This window comes from Mchenga conophoros, linkage group LG18 (assembly GCF_057382185.1).
Source record: "Mchenga conophoros isolate Kocher_MC1m ecotype Shallow Benthic linkage group LG18, M_conophoros_male_GT1.1, whole genome shotgun sequence".
NCBI classification, from domain to species: Eukaryota; Metazoa; Chordata; class Actinopteri; order Cichliformes; family Cichlidae; genus Mchenga; species Mchenga conophoros.
The window spans coordinates 12,416,182-12,434,082 of record NC_140543.1 but is presented as its reverse complement, the minus strand read 5'-3'; the positions used below and the strand labels follow the sequence as shown (position 1 = coordinate 12,434,082).

Below are 17,901 nucleotides of genomic sequence, written 5' to 3'. Positions count from 1 at the left end.
AACACAGCCAACCCAGTGAACAACACTCTCCATATCGATATCCAAGTCTACCATAAAGTGAAGACTGCATGAACAGAAGAGGTCGAATTAATTCTGAGGTGTTCAGAGACATACTGTCTGCTCAAATCCAGCTAAATGCTGCCAAATTGATTGGGTGGCATTTCATAATCTAGATGGACACTGACCCAAAACATACATACAAAGCAATCCACGAGTTTATTAAAGCAAAGGAGTGAAATATTCTTGAATGGTCAAGTATTAATCCAACTGATGATGCATTTTACTTGTTGAAGACTAAACTTTGGAGTGAAAGGCCCACACACATACAGCAGCTGAAAGCTGCTGCAGTAAAGGCCTAAAAAAAAGGTAAAAACCCAGAATCTGGCAATGTCCATGAGTTCAAGACTTCAGGCAAGATGTCATTGCCCGCAAAGGATTTTCAAGTATTAGAAATGAACATTTTATTTCCAGTTATTTCATTTGTCCAATCCATTTTATGCTATAATTAGCCACAGACCTAATTCAGTCAAATGTGACTGAATTAGGTCTGTGGCTGTTTATATTTCTTTACTGCTTATATTTCATTCTTGTAGGATAAGATTTACATTTTATGAAGGCTATTTCTAAGAATTTTCTTATTTTTTCATTCTTTAATTGATGGTTTATTTACTTTCTTGTACATTGTGCATTGGCACTTTGTTGCAATGTGCTTCTGACGGCTTGACTGAGATATGGCAGAGTGATTTATCATGAAGTTTGTTATTACTGTTCAGAACTACATCAGGTGCATGTTTGATACATACTTTTAATATTAAATTCTGTTTCATATTTCCCGGAGCTTAATGACACTGTTGATTTTTTGACTTTCAGAGAAGTCAGCAAGGCTTTTTTCTTTTTTCATAAAATATTTCAGCATCAACTAGGCAGGCATGAAAATTTAACTGAACCTTTAGGTACCTCCATAGATTTGATATTTTTTTATCGCAGTTTATTGTTTTGGTAATTGAAGGATTGCCATGGAATTTGGCACAGTAATTCCTGGGAACGTGAGGAAGAACTGGAATGATGTTACTAACCTTCCCATTTTTTAATTGTGCCTTTTAAAAGAACTACAATGGTGGTAGTGTTGGCTTAGGGAACATCTTAAATGCAATGCACATTCAAACACAGGATCCAGAAGGCCATTCCATGTATGGATAGATGAATACTTTTTTAGGATCCAGAAGACAGGGGTCAGTGTAGAGTGGACAGGTATGTGAATTACCCACAATTCCTTTTTTGCAAGAACAAAAAAGGCAGATGAGTCTGATCCAGAGGGAAAGCTCTTTGGCTGATAGGATGAAACTACTTGAAACCGAAAGAGATGATGTTGGCACAGGCAGCTTGCAAAATAACACAGACAAGCGCATTAGAGAGCCTGATTAGTGCAACCATAGACAACAAACTGGCAGAGAATAGTTGTTTGAGATGGTCTTTAAGTGCTGTTGAGTTATGATTAGATGAAAAACAGGTGCATCAGCTAAAGAGCAGAAAAACAGGTGGATCCAACAGCAGGCATAATCCAGGGTGGAACCTGCCCACTCCCACCTGAGAGGAAAGGAAAGATCAAATATATGAGCAGAGAGGGCTCTTTGCCTTGATCGATGTTAAAAAAAGGTTGAACAAGGTTTAAAAAAAGCAACCAGTCGTGAAAGACAACAAATAGATTTTTTTTTAAAATCCCATGTTTGTGGGACCTATTATCAGACCACTATTCCTGCAACCTAGAGTTTAGAAAACAAGCAAAAACACGAACATGCAAAAATGGTATGTGACCTCATTTTGAAAGGAATTTTAGTTGTGCTGCAATTGCTTTCTGCAGTTTTAATCCTAATTCCAGAAATACATTAACTAAGTTTGGTCACAACTGCAAATCCTGTGCAAAGCCATCTCTTCCCAGAACACTAAACATTCTCAGCCAATAGCTCTACTTCCTACATTGTGATAAGTAAATATTTGTGCTGACAAATATTATAAAATGTGGTTTCTTCAAGAATGGTTTCCATTGTACTGTTAAATCTGTCTGGCACACAAGAAAAAACAAATCAGGAGGGGAACTATAGTTTCCACCTGTGCTCCCATTCCTTGTTCCAGTCATCGTTTGCCATTAATTATCAGGCAGCAGGGGAAAAAAAACCCGAAAGAAAATCTAAGTGCTCTGGAGGAAACTCCTGGAGTCTGGAAAATATTCCATTTTGGCCACAGAAGCTTTTATATTAACCATTGGCCCATGCTGGAGCTATTCATACTCTTTTCACATTCTTTTGCTTTCAGGAAACGTCTAAAATAACAGCTCCACCCCACAGCTTCATTTGCATTTAGTGCCTCCACTTCTGTATCTCCTCTATCATTAATATAAGCTCTTTTCTTTCAGGTTAAAATTTAGGAAATGAGGGAATTCTCCTTATTTGCCGCTTTTTTTCTTCTTTTTTTCCATAACTCCATAAAGTACAGTCTTTAAGGATAGATGCTACTGAGACTGTCGGGCTGTAGTATCTCTAGGGCATGTACTGTCTTCTATAATTAGTTTGCACTGGGATGTAGTGATGCTCTACGTGCTGCTGTTTAGACCTCATCCAAAGCACAAGGGGCGGGCCCAGAGACAACTTTCCCAACTGGTGATTTGATGAAGGAAGGATTTTCCAGTGTCAGTATCTCAGAGCCGGTTCAGGTTCAGTGTTGCGGCGTTAGTCCAGCCTCCTCACGGTGCACAACTCTCAGGGAACGGAGTGGCTTGCGCTTTTTTCATGAAAGCCCTTTGCCACCAGTGCGAGAGCTGGGCTAAAGGGGAATCGGATCTGAAGGGCCCAGTCTGGCTGTAAGAAGCATCCTTGTACTTTCCCACATGGCGCTGTAGTATAAGCACATTTTTGTGGACTGTCGACGGGATCAAATTGTAAAGAAAGTCGCCCGTTTTCCGTATAGCTGGGGGCGCTCACCATGGAGATGCAAAGATGGACCACCAGGTGGAAAACGAAAAGGTGGCTATGGGATTCAACGCTAATCGTTACGGTCACAGTTATTTTAATTCTCCAGGCTGCCAATGTTAGAGCAGGTAAGATGCTGTTCCTATACACCTCAGTCACTGTGCCGGGTCTAGGGCATCCCTGACAGTTTGAAAGCGCCTCATGCTGGCAGGCAGCCCAGATGCCAGTAGGCTTAGTCGGTAGCTATAAACGGTCTCAGCTTTCATTTCAATTAATGCCCGGTGTCCCGGGCGCCATCACTTAAACTCACCTTAACTCAGTTTATATACATTTTTAGTTGCCAAGTAAACATTTTCAATCTCGTTGCCTGTTTTGTTATTTGTTTGTTTTTGTCAACGATATTATTTAAAAAACGTAAATACATTTATCAGAAGTATCATAAGAATTCCAAAGATTCTTCTTTTCATAAATGCTGACACCAAAATGAAGCTGTATCATGTGACTTTCCAACATATTCAAGATTTCAGAATCTTTAAGGTGGTCTTCCCGGTCACATGTGTCTGAACTTTGTATAATTATCTAAAGCTACATATAGAGAGTTATATAGTTTTGAAACGACTTTAAAGTCATCTAAAGCTATATATCATTCAAGAGCGCAAGTGCTATAGAGTTGATTCTTGGCACACATAGGCGAAGATGTCCCTTTCCTCTGAGTATGTGAGTGAGTGATGGATGCCATCCAGGTGTGGTCAGAGAGGGCTCTTAAATCCTTCTTCAGACAAAATAAACTGCAGGTTTTACGCAGAAATTTTACGCTCGACTTTAGGTAGTAATGACCAGGAGCCCACGGATAATGCTTTAAGTTTTTACAGCATAAATATGTAGCAAGAGTCCAATGCTTTAATCAAATCCACAAAATGGTTTAAATGTGGTGGAAAACTTTGGTTCTTTTGATTGAAAAGTTGTAGCCTACCATGTTTATTTCACAGTCTGACAGCTGTCAACGGAGTTTACAGTAGCACAGTATAATTTTAAACATATAGGTTTTGTGATGGGTTTTGTAAGTTTATATAATAACTGGGCACGAGACTGTGGAAATCTGGGAGGGAGACTCATATTCTGGCCTGAAGGATCACCATCTTTCCACATTATCTGGGCTCCTAGTCCAAGGAGGGGGGAAAAGAAGAGGGAGGGGAGGGAGGTGGAAAAAAGAAAGGAGTATTTTTCTTTGTTTTGAAAATACATATGTGGGTCATAAAAACGATGAAATTGAAGATCAAATGAAATCACATAGGTATTCATAGTGAACTGTGGCTTTTGCCAAGATAAATTTGTGTGTGTTTCTGAACTATGCATCTGTTTGGGTAGACTTATTTAAACACTTGTATTATTTTGATACCAGATATGTGATTATTGATCCTTTCAGATGGCGACAGAAAATAAAAATGTGTCTTAAGTGGCTATGCTAATCAGAAGATGATATATTGTAACACGTAATTTTGGCTAATTTATGCTAACTGGACAAGCCCACCACTGTCTAAATCCATCATCATTCATCATTGTTTTTTGTGTACTGTGATACACAACAAAGTGATTCAGCAGAGGGAAAATTGCAGAGAAGCAAAATGAAAAGATTATGAAAGCAAATATCTAAGTGGCACAGCTTTCGCACTGCCCATCTTCCTTCATTCTGACAGATATTTAAACTTACCATAATTGCATGATGTGCTAGCAAACATTTACAGGGTTTCCAGTGTACACTAATTGCTGCCTATGCTGCCAACTCTCAGTAGATGGCAGCGACACGAAAAAGACCGACAAGTCATCCCAAGATGCCGCTGCATGACCACAGAGCCACAAAAGACATTAAGTCAGAATGTCACAGATTAAGTTAATCACAAGTCTAAACTTAAACATCAAAATGTATTGCTCTGAGAAGTGTTGGGATGAGGAGAGTTGGACATTTTGCCAAAAAAAATGTATTTCATAGTGTTAGAGTCTGCTGGTTAAAATGCTTTAATGAATGTAACAGAGGTTTTTCATGTTACTGCACGCTTTATTGCCTGAGGAAGAATCACCAAAGTTTGTCATGTTAGTAGATCGTTAACATGGCAGATAGTATATCACAGGTCCCAGACAGCAAATAAGAAGATCTGTCATTAAAAATCATAGAGACCGACAAATTACCCCTCAGACTAGACTGTGGAGAGTCTGAAACTGCGTTGGTACCTTTAGCACGAGAGAACTGTCTTCTCTCTCTTGTGGTTTTACATCCTTATCATTAGAATATGGTTTATTTCTTTTTAGGGTGGAAAGATGGGAATCTTTTTTCAGTATACGCTATGTTGGCTCGACCTCCTTGGCAGGATGAAGCTGTGCCCACTCATTTGGGATCTTTAATGGTTTTGGGATATTGCCTGTTTTTCAGGGCTTCTGTGAAAGAATGGTTGTGGAAGGAAAGGAGCTGAAAAGTTTGGGGGAGGACAGGGGGGTGATGGGATGCTGGTGGGTGGGTCTGTGGGGGGTTCCTGGCCAATTCAGCACATCTGGAATATATGAGGCCTTGAGGTATGCAGTAATGCAGAAAGGCATTCTGAAACTCACAAAGAGACCTTTAGTCCAAGCTTGACTTTTTTCAAGAACCAGTAGCTCTGTACTTGGGACAATACTCAGAAGAGCCACAGACTGTATTGCTTTTTATGAGGCATTTTTTGTGAGGTTTAAAACCTGGCAGTCAGTTCCTCTCTTTTTTTTTTTTTTAAGTCTGTCTGTGTTTGAGTCAGAAGTCGCTCCGTCTGTTAAACAGCTTTTTGTGCAGTGTCAGCAAAAAAAAAAAAAAAGCCTTAAAAAATAGATTCTTAGTAGAGCAGCTTGCCTAACACATGCTCAACAAATGAAATTCAAGAATTGTGCACTGTGGCACCAGATTATCTGGAGCAATATCAGCATAAATGCCTCGAGGAGCAGATCTGGAAAGCTTCGCGTGATCTAAAATTTCAGACCCGACCCCTGAGCATGAGCGGGTTGATTCTCCACTCAAGTTGTTATTTTTCTGGTCACGGGAGAAGTAGCTACAGGGATGGGGCCTTCTCACTTTAGTCTCGTGTATGTTTTAGTTAGGGGGGGGGGGGGGCTACAGGGAGTGGTGCCAGTATAAAAAGCCATAATGGTTTCAGCATGTCAACTTATAGCACCACCCATTAGACCTTTTCTTGGTTCCTAAAAGTGAACAGGAGCTGCTACATCAGCACTTCCTGTCTTTTTGTGCCACATGACTAAAAAAATGGAAAATGTACAGCTGAATATTTATATAATAATTCCTTCAGCATTATGTTTTTATGTTTTGAGAAAAGACACAATCTAAAGGTATGGTGAAAGGCCAATTCAAATTAGGCTGTGGTTTGCCTAAAAAAAACCCCAAATGGTTGTTTTTATGAAACTTTACATTAAAGTTATTGAAATATGATGTATGTGCGATTTTGATCTTTACTTCATATGTTTTAACCAAATTTCCCTCCCATGTCATAGAGTTTAGCTGAGTAGTGTAAGTTCAATGAGGAGACTTTCGGCACTGTAAACTTCATGAAAGGCTTTTGTCTGATCCCCTTTAATAATTTTCCCACAAAGTTTTCTTGCCAGTATCAAACACATTAATCTAGGCTTTTTTCCTGGCAAGGGAGAGTTCCCTTTAAGCCTATTATCTCCCTTTCTTTAAAGTCCTTCTGGTCCCTGTGAGATTTTAAGCTGACCATTCAGACATTGTTTATCATTACTGGGCCTTTGAAGACTCATTCACTCACTCATCCTTGACTCATTCAAAAGACAAATGTGTTGTGTGATATCTGGACACAGTTGTCCTGGTTTTTATTTCTGTGGTTTCTGTAGCTGTTAAAGGAAAGTATATACTTGGTTTGTAATGGCGGTTGAACTGCGCTGAACCCAAGTTTAAAGGAGACCTATTTTGCTTATTTCAACCTATGCGCTTTTATTCATAGAGTCTACCAACTATCATTGCATGATTCACAATTTGCTTAATTTATTCAGTATCTGAAACAATCTGTTTGAGCTCCCTTATACTTCCTTAGACCAGCTCTTCTTCGTCTGATTGGTTGGCCCTTCCAAGGTGTGTTCAGCAGAAGTTTGGGGCATCTGTGCTAACAGCAAAAAACTGTGCACCTGAAATGACCATATTAGGCAAATCTGCCCAGAGTAGAAAGAAACCCGTATGAAATGGAGCTCCTGGAAGGTTGTGCTTTTGGCTCATAGGGATTACTTGCAAATACCTCATTGTAACACCCACTATAACAATACACACAAGACCGAAAATAAGCAAAAGCACGATAGTCCCCATTGAAAATTAAATATCCACTTTTAATGTTTCATTAAGATTTGGTTAAAAACATGTTTCTCGCCAATACTGCAGAACATTTGTAGCGCTCAAGTTTTAATTTGTCTCAGTAAACTAACATTTACTATGCAGAGATTATATAACATTTGGTGTGCGTCATTAAAAAAGCTAAATTATGGGAAGTGTTTGATATTTAAATTTTTGTGAAATGCTTGTATATTATTAGCAACTAAAATTTCAAACGTAGCGCTAACAAACAAAAATCAATCATAGCTTTATTATTGACTTCTTATATAAAGCCAGGCTATGTAACTTTTGAAAGAAAACGACATATTTAGGACTGAAACATTAAAGCTGTTCCACTACTTTCGGGGGTTTTGTTGTTGCTGGTATGGTATTACCAGTAGCTTGTGGTAGCTCATATTTATGTTAGCTAATATTACCTTCAAATAGCTTCTGTGTAACTGGTTGGCACCTGCATTTGAAATTTGAGCTGTCCATTACTAGCACAAGATTGATGAAGTCAGGGTGTGATGGTAAGGGTAATATTAGCTTTTTGTAGATACGACTTAAGTTTTGTGTGTCAGTCTAAAATACACTATGTAAGCCAGCCTTAAAAACACATATCGTTGTTTTAAAAGAAAGTAATGTTGCAGTATTGAATGTCTGTAAAATGACTAGACTGCATTGGTGATTGCTGATAGGCCTACACATTTCTTCCATTTACTTTCCCATGCAAGACAGCACTCATAATTATCTTTGAATGCTGACTTTTTCTTACTGTATATTTTTCAGCAAATGCAGCCTCGGGCAGATATGCATTAATCAACAAATTACGTTCTTCTGGACGTCAACCCTTCCGTATATACACAAACCTTAAAGATAGACTATTAGGCTACCTAAATCCCCTGTAATTACAGTGTAACTAATGATGTGCCTCAAGATAGGGTTTTAAGAAGAAAAACTGTTTGAGAAGGAGACATGCAAAAAAAAGACTAGGTTGGAGTAAGCGTTTGATAATTGGAGGAGAGAGAGCAAATGGGAAATAGTTTTTATAGCTGTTCTGCGCAGTTTCACCTCTGACTTTCAGATCCATTGATAGAAAAGAGCTTAGTAGTGTTAAGAAGCTTGTAAAGCTACCCCTTGCTGTGTTCTCCTTATTCCAAAGACCCTGTGATCAGCAGCAATGATTTTTATCATCCCATAGATGCTGTGGCTTTTAGCTGTGGGGGTAACCGGGGAGGTAAGGAGGGGGGCAATTATGTCTGCTGGTTCCTAACATTTTTATTGCTCCTCTGCCAAGGCAGCTCATAAAGCAACAACTGGTTGAACTGACAGGTTTGGCCAAGAAAAAGCTTGAAAAAGCAAGGGGTGTAATGAGTGTAAATGCTGATTTATCATCAAAATGCCAAGTTGGATTAGACTTTCTGTTAACTATGCTTATAGTGTACTGTAAAGTTACATGCAACATAGACACTAAAAACATAATAAAATAAAAATTAAATTAATCAATAAATCAGCTCAGCTTTCATTTTGTTCAACTGGTATTTTATTTAACTACTTATATTTACATAGCAGCAGCACTTAGTATAGGTTTAGCAATTGGCGATATGGTCATTCAGACTGAGGACTCACTTATTCACTCAACTTTTAAGAGTTGCAACTTTGTAACAGTATCTCATTTACAGGGCTTCTCATCATGGAAGTAGTTTTATTTACAACTACTAAAATTCACAACTGTACATGAAAATCTGACATAAATTTTGAGTCTTAATAAAGTAATGATTTTATTTTTTGTGGTGGCAAAAATTGTGTTTTAGTGCATTACTAATTGTTGTATAAGAAAAATTGTTGATGATTTTTATCAATTCATTGTTCTCTCTCTCTACAGCTGAACCCGTGGATGTACTGAAGGTGCTGGACTTTCAGAGCTCTCCTGAAGGAATAAGGAAAACAGCAGGCTTCTGCACAGTGCGGAGAGGATCCAAACCCGACGTAGCTTATCGAGTGGGAAAAAGGACTCAGCTCAGTGCTCCGACTAAGCAGCTTTTCCCAGGTAAACTCCTCACTTCTCAGTATTTACACTGGAACTGAAACAGTAGTACAATAGTAGGTCTTCCATAAAGCAGATAAACAAACAAACACTCCCAATTTTAAATGCTAGAGACCATAGAATGATTATAAAATGAGTCTTGAGGATTACACAAGTTGTTGAGAACTTTATTTATTGATCACATATGTTTGTGGTAGTGTGGAATATGCACTTTAATTTGACTGTTTTTACATAATTTGACCAGTTCATTTCAGATATTAGTAATGGAAATTGCCATCATATTGCATAAAAACTTAAGCACTTAAAATAGCCTTCCTGTAAGATAAGCTACAACTAACATTGTACAACAATACTAGAAACTTTGTGAGGCTTTCTAGACAACTGCTAATATATCCATTGTAAAATTATTGCAATTGAAGGCATCAGGTGATGTAAAGTGTAATGTTAATGTTAAGTAAGGTTGAGTAAGTAAGGTTGATTTAAAAAGTTTTGGTGCTTTTAGGTCAAAGACATTGTAATTCTGACTCAATTTGGGGGTGAAACGTTGCCAAATTAGCAGTTTTTAGAATTCATCCAACGTGGAAAATAAATGAATGTATTATGGAACTTCATCCAATGCTGGCATAGAGATTTTAGCTGAGAAAAAAGTGTTAGGGTGGCAGATATCGGTGAAGCTATGGTGCTTGCATGGCTGCTCAAGCCAATTGTTGTTTGGATTAAAGTATGATGATTAAGTTTTATTTTCTTGAACCACTGAATAATAAAGTTTTAAAAAAGAGTTAAAGATGATTGTATTTCACAAAAAATAACAAAGAATGATTTGATAAATGACTCATAAAATCCTTTAGTGTTAAAGTCTGTCATTTAAAATCCAGTGCAGACTTTCCAGAATCATTTTCTAGAGGATGCCAATGAATTTCAGTTTGCTCCAAGAACCCATAGGGGATGGTAATCTACAATGGTGCGTGTAAACACATGGCTAAAGTAAGCGGAGCAGCACCAGATTTTTGTTAATTGATATTTAAGTTAAAACTGACAAATCTGTTACAAAAAAAACAACAAAAGCATGTCTATTGTTTTGTACACTGATCTTGTCCAACAAAGTGTCTTTCCTCAAGTTTAATTGCTGGCAGATGTGGATGCTCAGTCTGTGGTTAAGGTAGTGAAATTTAGAAGGGTTTTTCATATTGTACTGTATGTGCATTTGGAGTGTGTTGCCCTTCTGTTTTTGAGAGGCCACATTTATTTTATTAGGCTGTTTTTGAGAACTTAATCCATATTTATTTTATTAGGAAGTAGATTTTAAACAAAACTCGGCAAATCCCAATTTCAGTAATTAATTGCAGAGAACAAAACCTATTATCTACTAACAGAAGCAAATTTGCCAAATGTCAAATTTTTAGTTGATTTTTTAAGTCTGAAATATTAGAAAATCATGGTGTTCCTGTAAAACATAGGGCAACCTATGGGAGAGAGAAGACAAAATGTATTCACATGCAGGAGTGACCTATAAAAGTATGGAGAGTGATAAGGGGAAGCGGAAATGCTCAGTGTATCATAGGAAGTTCCCCAGCAGCCTGAGCTTATAGCAGCAAAACTAATATGTGTGTTCTAGTTTCCCCATCTGCAGGTTTGCTAGGCCTCTCTTGGGTCTGAGTGGCATAAATGTTGTCATCAGTTGGTGAACAGGAAGCTCTAAGCAGACATCCATGTGCCTGCCACTTTTTGTAACCATGTGGACTTGTTCAAAGAGACTTTACAATGCACCAACCTACACCCTGTCACAGGGAAGTGAAAGGAGTCAGATAGGAATGAATCTGGGCTAGGGCCACAGTGTCTGTTTCCACAATAGAGTATCTTCAATGAAGGGATCGTTCACCTGATTTAGACCTAACTATATTCTTTATCAAAAAGCAAAATTTAAACTGACTTTCAGAAGTAGAAAGGAAGTCTGTTTTTCAAACCCAAACTGGAAGCTTGGTGCAGGAGAACCATATGTTGAAGCATCTGCCTCCCAATCTACCTTTTGCAAGCTTGAGGAACCACAAGTAGAGCTGCACACTGAGACCTCTGGTTTTAACAGGGAGGCAGTGAGGAGAAGCTAATCTGGAAAAAAAATATGAGATCTCTTTCTAGTCCCCCAAATTATAATATACCACTGCTGCTTGCATGGCTGCTCAAACAAATCATGCCTCCCTTTGCGGCCTGTTATTCATTTACTACTAGGGCAAAGTTTAGAAATGGTCCCCAGTTGCTTACTTACTCAAAATGGACTTCCAGCAAAGTGAGAGAAATTTATTAAGGATTCATTGCTGTGAAATGAAATGTCCCAGTCAGTGCAGTGTGTGTTACTCTTTTTGAATCTGGCTACATTTCAAAGAGCAAAAAGAAAGACTAAAATGCAGTAATTGAAGGAATTAGAAAATAAGCCTGTGTAATTTTTGGCTTAACTGGACAGCATGCTCATGTTCACTAATGGAAACTTGAGTAATATAAGTGAGCCTGAGAGGTGAGGTGTTGGAGGTGTCATGAAGTAAAGTGTCAAAATGTCCTCAGTCAGAATAATTGGACTTTTATTTGGCTAGTATTAGTTATTTTTTCATTGAACCAAACTATTATGTTCACAAAAATATGACATTTGTTTGAGTTGCTGTATTTATAGCCCTTATAAAGTTAATACGGCTGCATCACCACTACCAAGGCCTTTCAGGACATGCCAAGGTTTCGTTTAACTTCCCCAGTAAAACGGACTCGCGTCCAGTAGTCTAGACTTTGTGGGTTAATCTGAGGAGAGAAAGTTGGAGCAAAAGCAGTTCTCTCTACTAATTACAATACAATTGCCCTAGTTATAACATCAGAAGAAGGTTTGTAAGACAGGGCACAAGGTAAAAGGAAGTCTCCAGTAGCACAAATGCTTCTTAAGGGAGGACAGTTTGAAAGTTTTTAATTATTACAAGCAAAATACACACTCTGTGCCCATGAGCAAGTAAAAACGCTGACATGTTTGTTAATTTATCATGTCCTTCTGTTTATGTTCATTATATCATTGTACACAGTGAGATGGCAAAAAGAAGTGTTGATAAACACCAAACAAATGAAATAATAAAGTTCCCATAAGAGATATTTTTTATTAAACTATTAAATCTATCTTGGTTCTGCTATGTAGCTTTCATGTCTGCTGTTTTATCGTTACATTGCTCTTAATCAGAATATTGGTGTAAAACATGTTCATTTCAGCAATTTTAGGACTATATAAACTCTATATTCATCTTTACTAATGTGACAGCCCAATATTTCTCTTACGTGTTCCACCTTTAGGGGGGGTATTCCCAGAGGATTTCTCTATAGTGTTTACCATCAAGCCCAAGGCTGGCCTCCAGTCCTTCCTGCTTTCTGTGTACAACCAGCAAGGCGTGCAGCAGCTTGGAGTAGAGGTGGGCCGTTCCCCTATCTTCCAATATGAGGACCAGCATGGCAAGCCTGTCCCAGACGAGTACCCTTTGTTCCGTTCCGTCAAACTTTCTGATGGCAAGTAAGTGACGGAGCGCTTTAACACACTAGAAGAGAAAATGTAGATGAAAGACTTTTGTGTCCCCTAAATAGTACATTTTCTATGCCACGTGCAGTTATCCCATTATCTCAGCAATATCTCAAAATCTGGAGTTTGTTTGTTATGGAAATTGTGAGGTTAGCTCACAAGCAGTACATTTAGGGTAATTTTTTCTATTTTAAAAGATTCAGGTTATATTTTGTGCTAAGCAGAACCGCTCTGTTAGTATTTTCTCAGGCACTCAGTGCATACTTAACTCTTCCAGCCTGGTAAACTGACACGCAGCTCTGCACATTTATTATCATCATATGTTGTTCAGTCATTAACACCATATGGAACAACTCAGACAGTAATGGCAAATAAATTGCTGGCAACAATTTAATGACAGCCTTTCTAAATTATTTACAGCTACACTGCTATACACTGATATGCAGTAAAGGACAGGATTCTCATAGCTGTCCAATGAAGCTGAAACAAATCATTGTTAAAAGTTGCCAGCAATCTTTCATATAAATGCCAACAGAAATGCCTTGCAGCGATTTCATGAGTTGTTCTTTGTTGGTGATAAATAGTGAAAATATACAGCTCAATCAATGTGGATCCATTCATAGGACTAGTCCAACTAGTTTGAAAATACTCACATGCTCTTCTGGCAAAAACTGAAGAATACTTTCATAGTTAACAAAAAAACAACTTTTGCATGTACTTCTTGGAAATTTATGCATAGCTCTCCAGATGCCACAGGGCAAATAGCACTGTGCCAGTGCAAGCTGGTACATTGATGCCAGGCTAGCTGTTTTATCCTTCTACACATTAGACTAAGTTAAGCTAAGCTACATACGCTCATTGGCCACTTTGTTCAGTGGACCAGCTCAACTGCTTTTGAACTTCAGCTAATCCTGATAAGCTGTTGAAGTTTAAAATAAGCATAAGAATGGAGAAAAAAGGCAATTTAAGTGACTTTGAGTGTGGTTGTAGGTACCAGGTGGGCTGGTTTGAATATTTTAGCAACTGTTGATCTAGTGGTATTTCCCTATATACAATAATCTATAGGGTTTACAGAGAATGGCCTTTGATCTGATTGGAAGCAGCAGCATCATTTACAAGTGTTGTTGCTGACCATGAGTATCCCTTTATGATCAATGTGTATGCATCTTCCGATGGCTGCTTCTAGCAGGATAGTGTGTCACATCACAAAGTTCAAATAATCTCAAATGATTTCTTGAACAAGTGAATAAGTTCACTGTACTGACCTAAAGATCTTAGTCCGATAGAGCATGTTTGGGATGTAGTGAAATGTGAGATACATATGATGGATGCTGTCCTAGCAATATGGACCAAAATCTCTGTTTTCAGTACCTTGTCAAATTTGTGCCTCAAAAGAATTAAGGCAGTTTTGAAGGCAAACGGAGGTCTAAACCAGTACTAGCTTGATCTAGCTAATAAGTCCTGTGACTGTATTTACCAGTATAATCATATAGAGCTTCATATCCAACTCCAGATGTGATAGCAAATACTGGTAAGCGTTTCCACTTCCTAAACTAAATGATAACTATTCCCTTAGCCGTGGACTGAAGCAGTTTTCCTAAAACTCAGAGGGTCATTGTTGTATTTCTGATGTCCTTCTTTGTTAAACAGATGGCATCGTGTAGCTATCAGTGTGGAGAAGAAGAGCGTTACCATCATTGTGGACTGTAAGAAAAAGGTGACAAGACCACTCGCCAGAAGTGACCATGCCATTATCAGCACAGAGGGCATCACAGTCTTTGGCACCCGAATCCTAGATGAAGAGGTCTTTGAGGTATGACGGCCATATTGAATATCTTCTCACCTGAAGTATTTTCTCTGTGTGGTTGGTGGTGTTTATGTTGTGAAATTATTTTAAAGACCGTTGTCAAATTTGGGACTAATTTGTTTTACAGCAAGCTAGGTGATAAGACAAGAGAAACTTATACCATGTGGTGTGTGAATAGCTGCAAGCCTGTTGCAGTCATATTGTTGCTTTATTGCTTTCCTAGGCTGCATCTGGGCAGAAGACTTGAATACAGTTTTTTTTAGAGTATGATCATTTTTATGGAGTTATGGGTGTACAAAGTTTGCAAAGATTCAGTGCTATACAGGTAAAAACCTGCTTACACATAATTGCAACAGGAATGTCTTACATATGTGTAATGCAGACATTCACCAATAGATTGCATTCATTAAGCCTTGAAACTATTACAGAAAACTGACCTAGATGCCAACAATTTCTCTTTTCTGTTTAAGCTTAATTGCACGCACATTGTGAGTATTATTCTCAATGATTTCCATTTAACACTGTGACAATTGTAGTTTGTAATACTTAGAGTCCAAAAGCTTTAAGGCCAGACATTTTATTTGCCTTTCATTCTGTGTGCATATATATAATAGGGAATTTTATTGGCCAGAACAACAATATTGGCTTTGTATACTTGGCAAGAGCCATAGGCAATGTTATTATGAAGGCTACTTGCACAGTGTGCTACTCAATGTGTTTTTTTTTTTTCTCTCAGCACTAATTTGGATATTTAACTACAAAGGAAATAAAGGGGTCTGTTCGATGTCGACTGCCTAAACTATATTATGTTTTTTTATGAATTAATTGTGTCACAATTGATCAGTAACTGTGAGAAGCAGAATCAAAATTAAGAGGACAGTGATAAAATGGTTCTGGGAACTGGTAACTTTGTGCTCAGCAGCAGATGTGAAATAAATGATGGCATGAAACGCATTAGGCTTGCTTGGAGGCTAGCTGAATGTAGAATGCTTGCTAAGTTCGGCAGTCAGCAAAAAGTTTGCTTCTAGGTCAGAGATGCCTTTCCACAGTGAAACCACTTGAAATTGTGATGTTGCTTCTCTTCACTTATATGTTTTTTTCCCCATGTCGATTTACAGCTTTATTTTTATGCATATGTCATTAACTATAATGAAATAAATTAGTTTTAGGTCATAATGAATGAATGAATTCCAAAGTGATTTCTGGTTAATATAATTAAGGTGAATAAGATTAAAGGGGATAAAGTGAAAACTTACCACAGTCATTCTTTTCTGTTTTTAAGTCTGATTTAATAGTTCTCATTTGGCTTGCGTGAGTGTTCTTTGTTTCAAAATACAATAAGCTAAATGATATTAAATTACAGAGCAATGTAGGATGCGCTCTTTGTAAAACCTAGAAAGAAGAAAATGATTCCTTGTGTTCCAAGACGTTTTTTATGATTTGCAAGGTGTTTTTGATCAGTGCATCACACAGTAAGCTCCAGCTAGAATTGTATCTTAAGCTGTAATTATTTCCACTTCAAGTGTAATAACACAAGACGTGTTGATTTTAAAATTGCTACTTGTGGGCAAGCTGTACTGTTTTTGGAAAAAATTCTTACTGGCCACAAAGTTGTTTGTTAGCATATTCTTATAGATAAAAGCGTGTTTGAAAGTATATGAAAGCCATGTGCTATGTTTAGAGTTTGCTCATTAAGTTATGCATTGGGATTCTTTGTAAATTTACAGCTGTTATAGGCATATCACAGAATACCTTGTAGGCTGCGGAAACTTTCCGGACTATCTCGATAAATGTATTGTGAAAATTTGAAACAGCTTTGCAATCAGCAGACCAGTTCTTTCATAGTCTTTTATATATAAAATGTACTCATGTTAAAAATTTGTGGAGGTACACCAAAAATGATGTTTTCACTCTAAAATGTTGAATTCATTTCAGTTGGATTTCTATCTGACTTGATTACATAGCTGGTGGAGAAGACATTGTGTTTTTTAAAAAATGCTTTCAGTCTAAGAGGTGCCTGATAACATTCATGCCTGTATACTGAATACAGAGCTATGAGTCATTCACCTTAGTGTAGCGTGACGGCTGGGAGTAAGAGTTACGCCTGACTTGCTTTGAAGTTTTAAAGGATGCCTACCAAATCCTCTAAAGCTTCAGATATAGATAAATTCATTAATTAACTTTCTCGAAGTTGCTCCACGTGTTTTAAATAGATCATTTGTTCATAAAGAAACAGAATGTAATTTGTTTCCATTTATTTAAAGTTCTATTAAGCTATGGTGTCCACGTTTTGGTCTCACACTCACAAAAAGTGGACACCATAGACTTAGTTTACTTAGTTTACCTGCAGCAAACCTTCAGATAGGTTAACAGATTTGATAATGTGCAATTCTAAGAAACAATCTTCTTAGACTGAACAGTCTTCTTCAATCTAAAATACTAATTGTGGCTGGTGAGCAAAAAAAGCTTGTGTTTATGTGTAATTACACTATGATGCTTTCTCATTCCAGTTGCTGTGAGTAGGTTACCTTACTGCAGTAGATTGCATAAGCAGGTGTCAAAGCTGGAAGCGCACCGAAGAGTGAACGCTAGGGGAAAATATGATCAGTGTGTGCTTAGTCTTGGCTAGGATTGCACAGCTGTTTAAGAGATATGCTCACTGACCGGGTCTCCAAATGCCTTTCCCCCCCTCTTTCTTCTTTGAAATAAAAGCCACAAGATATTCAAAGTAAAATCATCTCCTCTTCTTGTTTTTACGCAAATCGACTTTTCAGACTTTAAAGGATTCTTTGTTTGTGCCAGATGTCTGTCTCTGTGTTTACGTTTGTGTTGTTTTGTGCGAAAAAGTGTGAGCGTCCATGTGTGTATGTCGGAGAGAGAGAGGCGGAGATGGTTTGTGTATGTGTCTGTCATTGCTGCACAGGGACAGTGTTTCATTCCAAAACACTGTCCCTCAAGCAGGACAGTCCTTGGCAGGGGAATATAACAAGAGTCTGATGTGCTCTTAGCCTTAAAGTGAATCATTGTTTATGATTGGCTTGAGAGAAGTTGAGCGCTGTGAGTGTTTCTCATCTGCCTCAGTCATTTTCACCCTCTAATATCTGTAACAAAATGTTTTGGTAAAGATTGTGTAATAGGAATGTTCGTATTTAATGTCAAGGTTGATGAGAATGTCATCAGTCACTGCTT

The 17,901-nt window shown here is 37.9% G+C and overlaps 1 protein-coding gene across 1 annotated transcript in view; it reads left to right on the top strand.

Moving 5' to 3' along the window:
• The first annotated feature begins 2,693 nt into the window (after window positions 1–2,693).
• Window positions 2,694–17,901, top strand: part of col11a1b (collagen, type XI, alpha 1b) — a 79,906-nt gene continuing 64,698 nt past the window's right edge. The window contains exons 1-4 of the mRNA XM_085253669.1: window positions 2,694–3,094; window positions 9,206–9,370; window positions 12,686–12,899; window positions 14,556–14,718. Of these exons, the coding sequence (XP_085109795.1) occupies window positions 2,980–3,094; window positions 9,206–9,370; window positions 12,686–12,899; window positions 14,556–14,718 (657 nt within the window). The 5' untranslated portion in view covers window positions 2,694–2,979. The remainder of the gene's footprint in view (window positions 3,095–9,205; window positions 9,371–12,685; window positions 12,900–14,555; window positions 14,719–17,901) is intronic.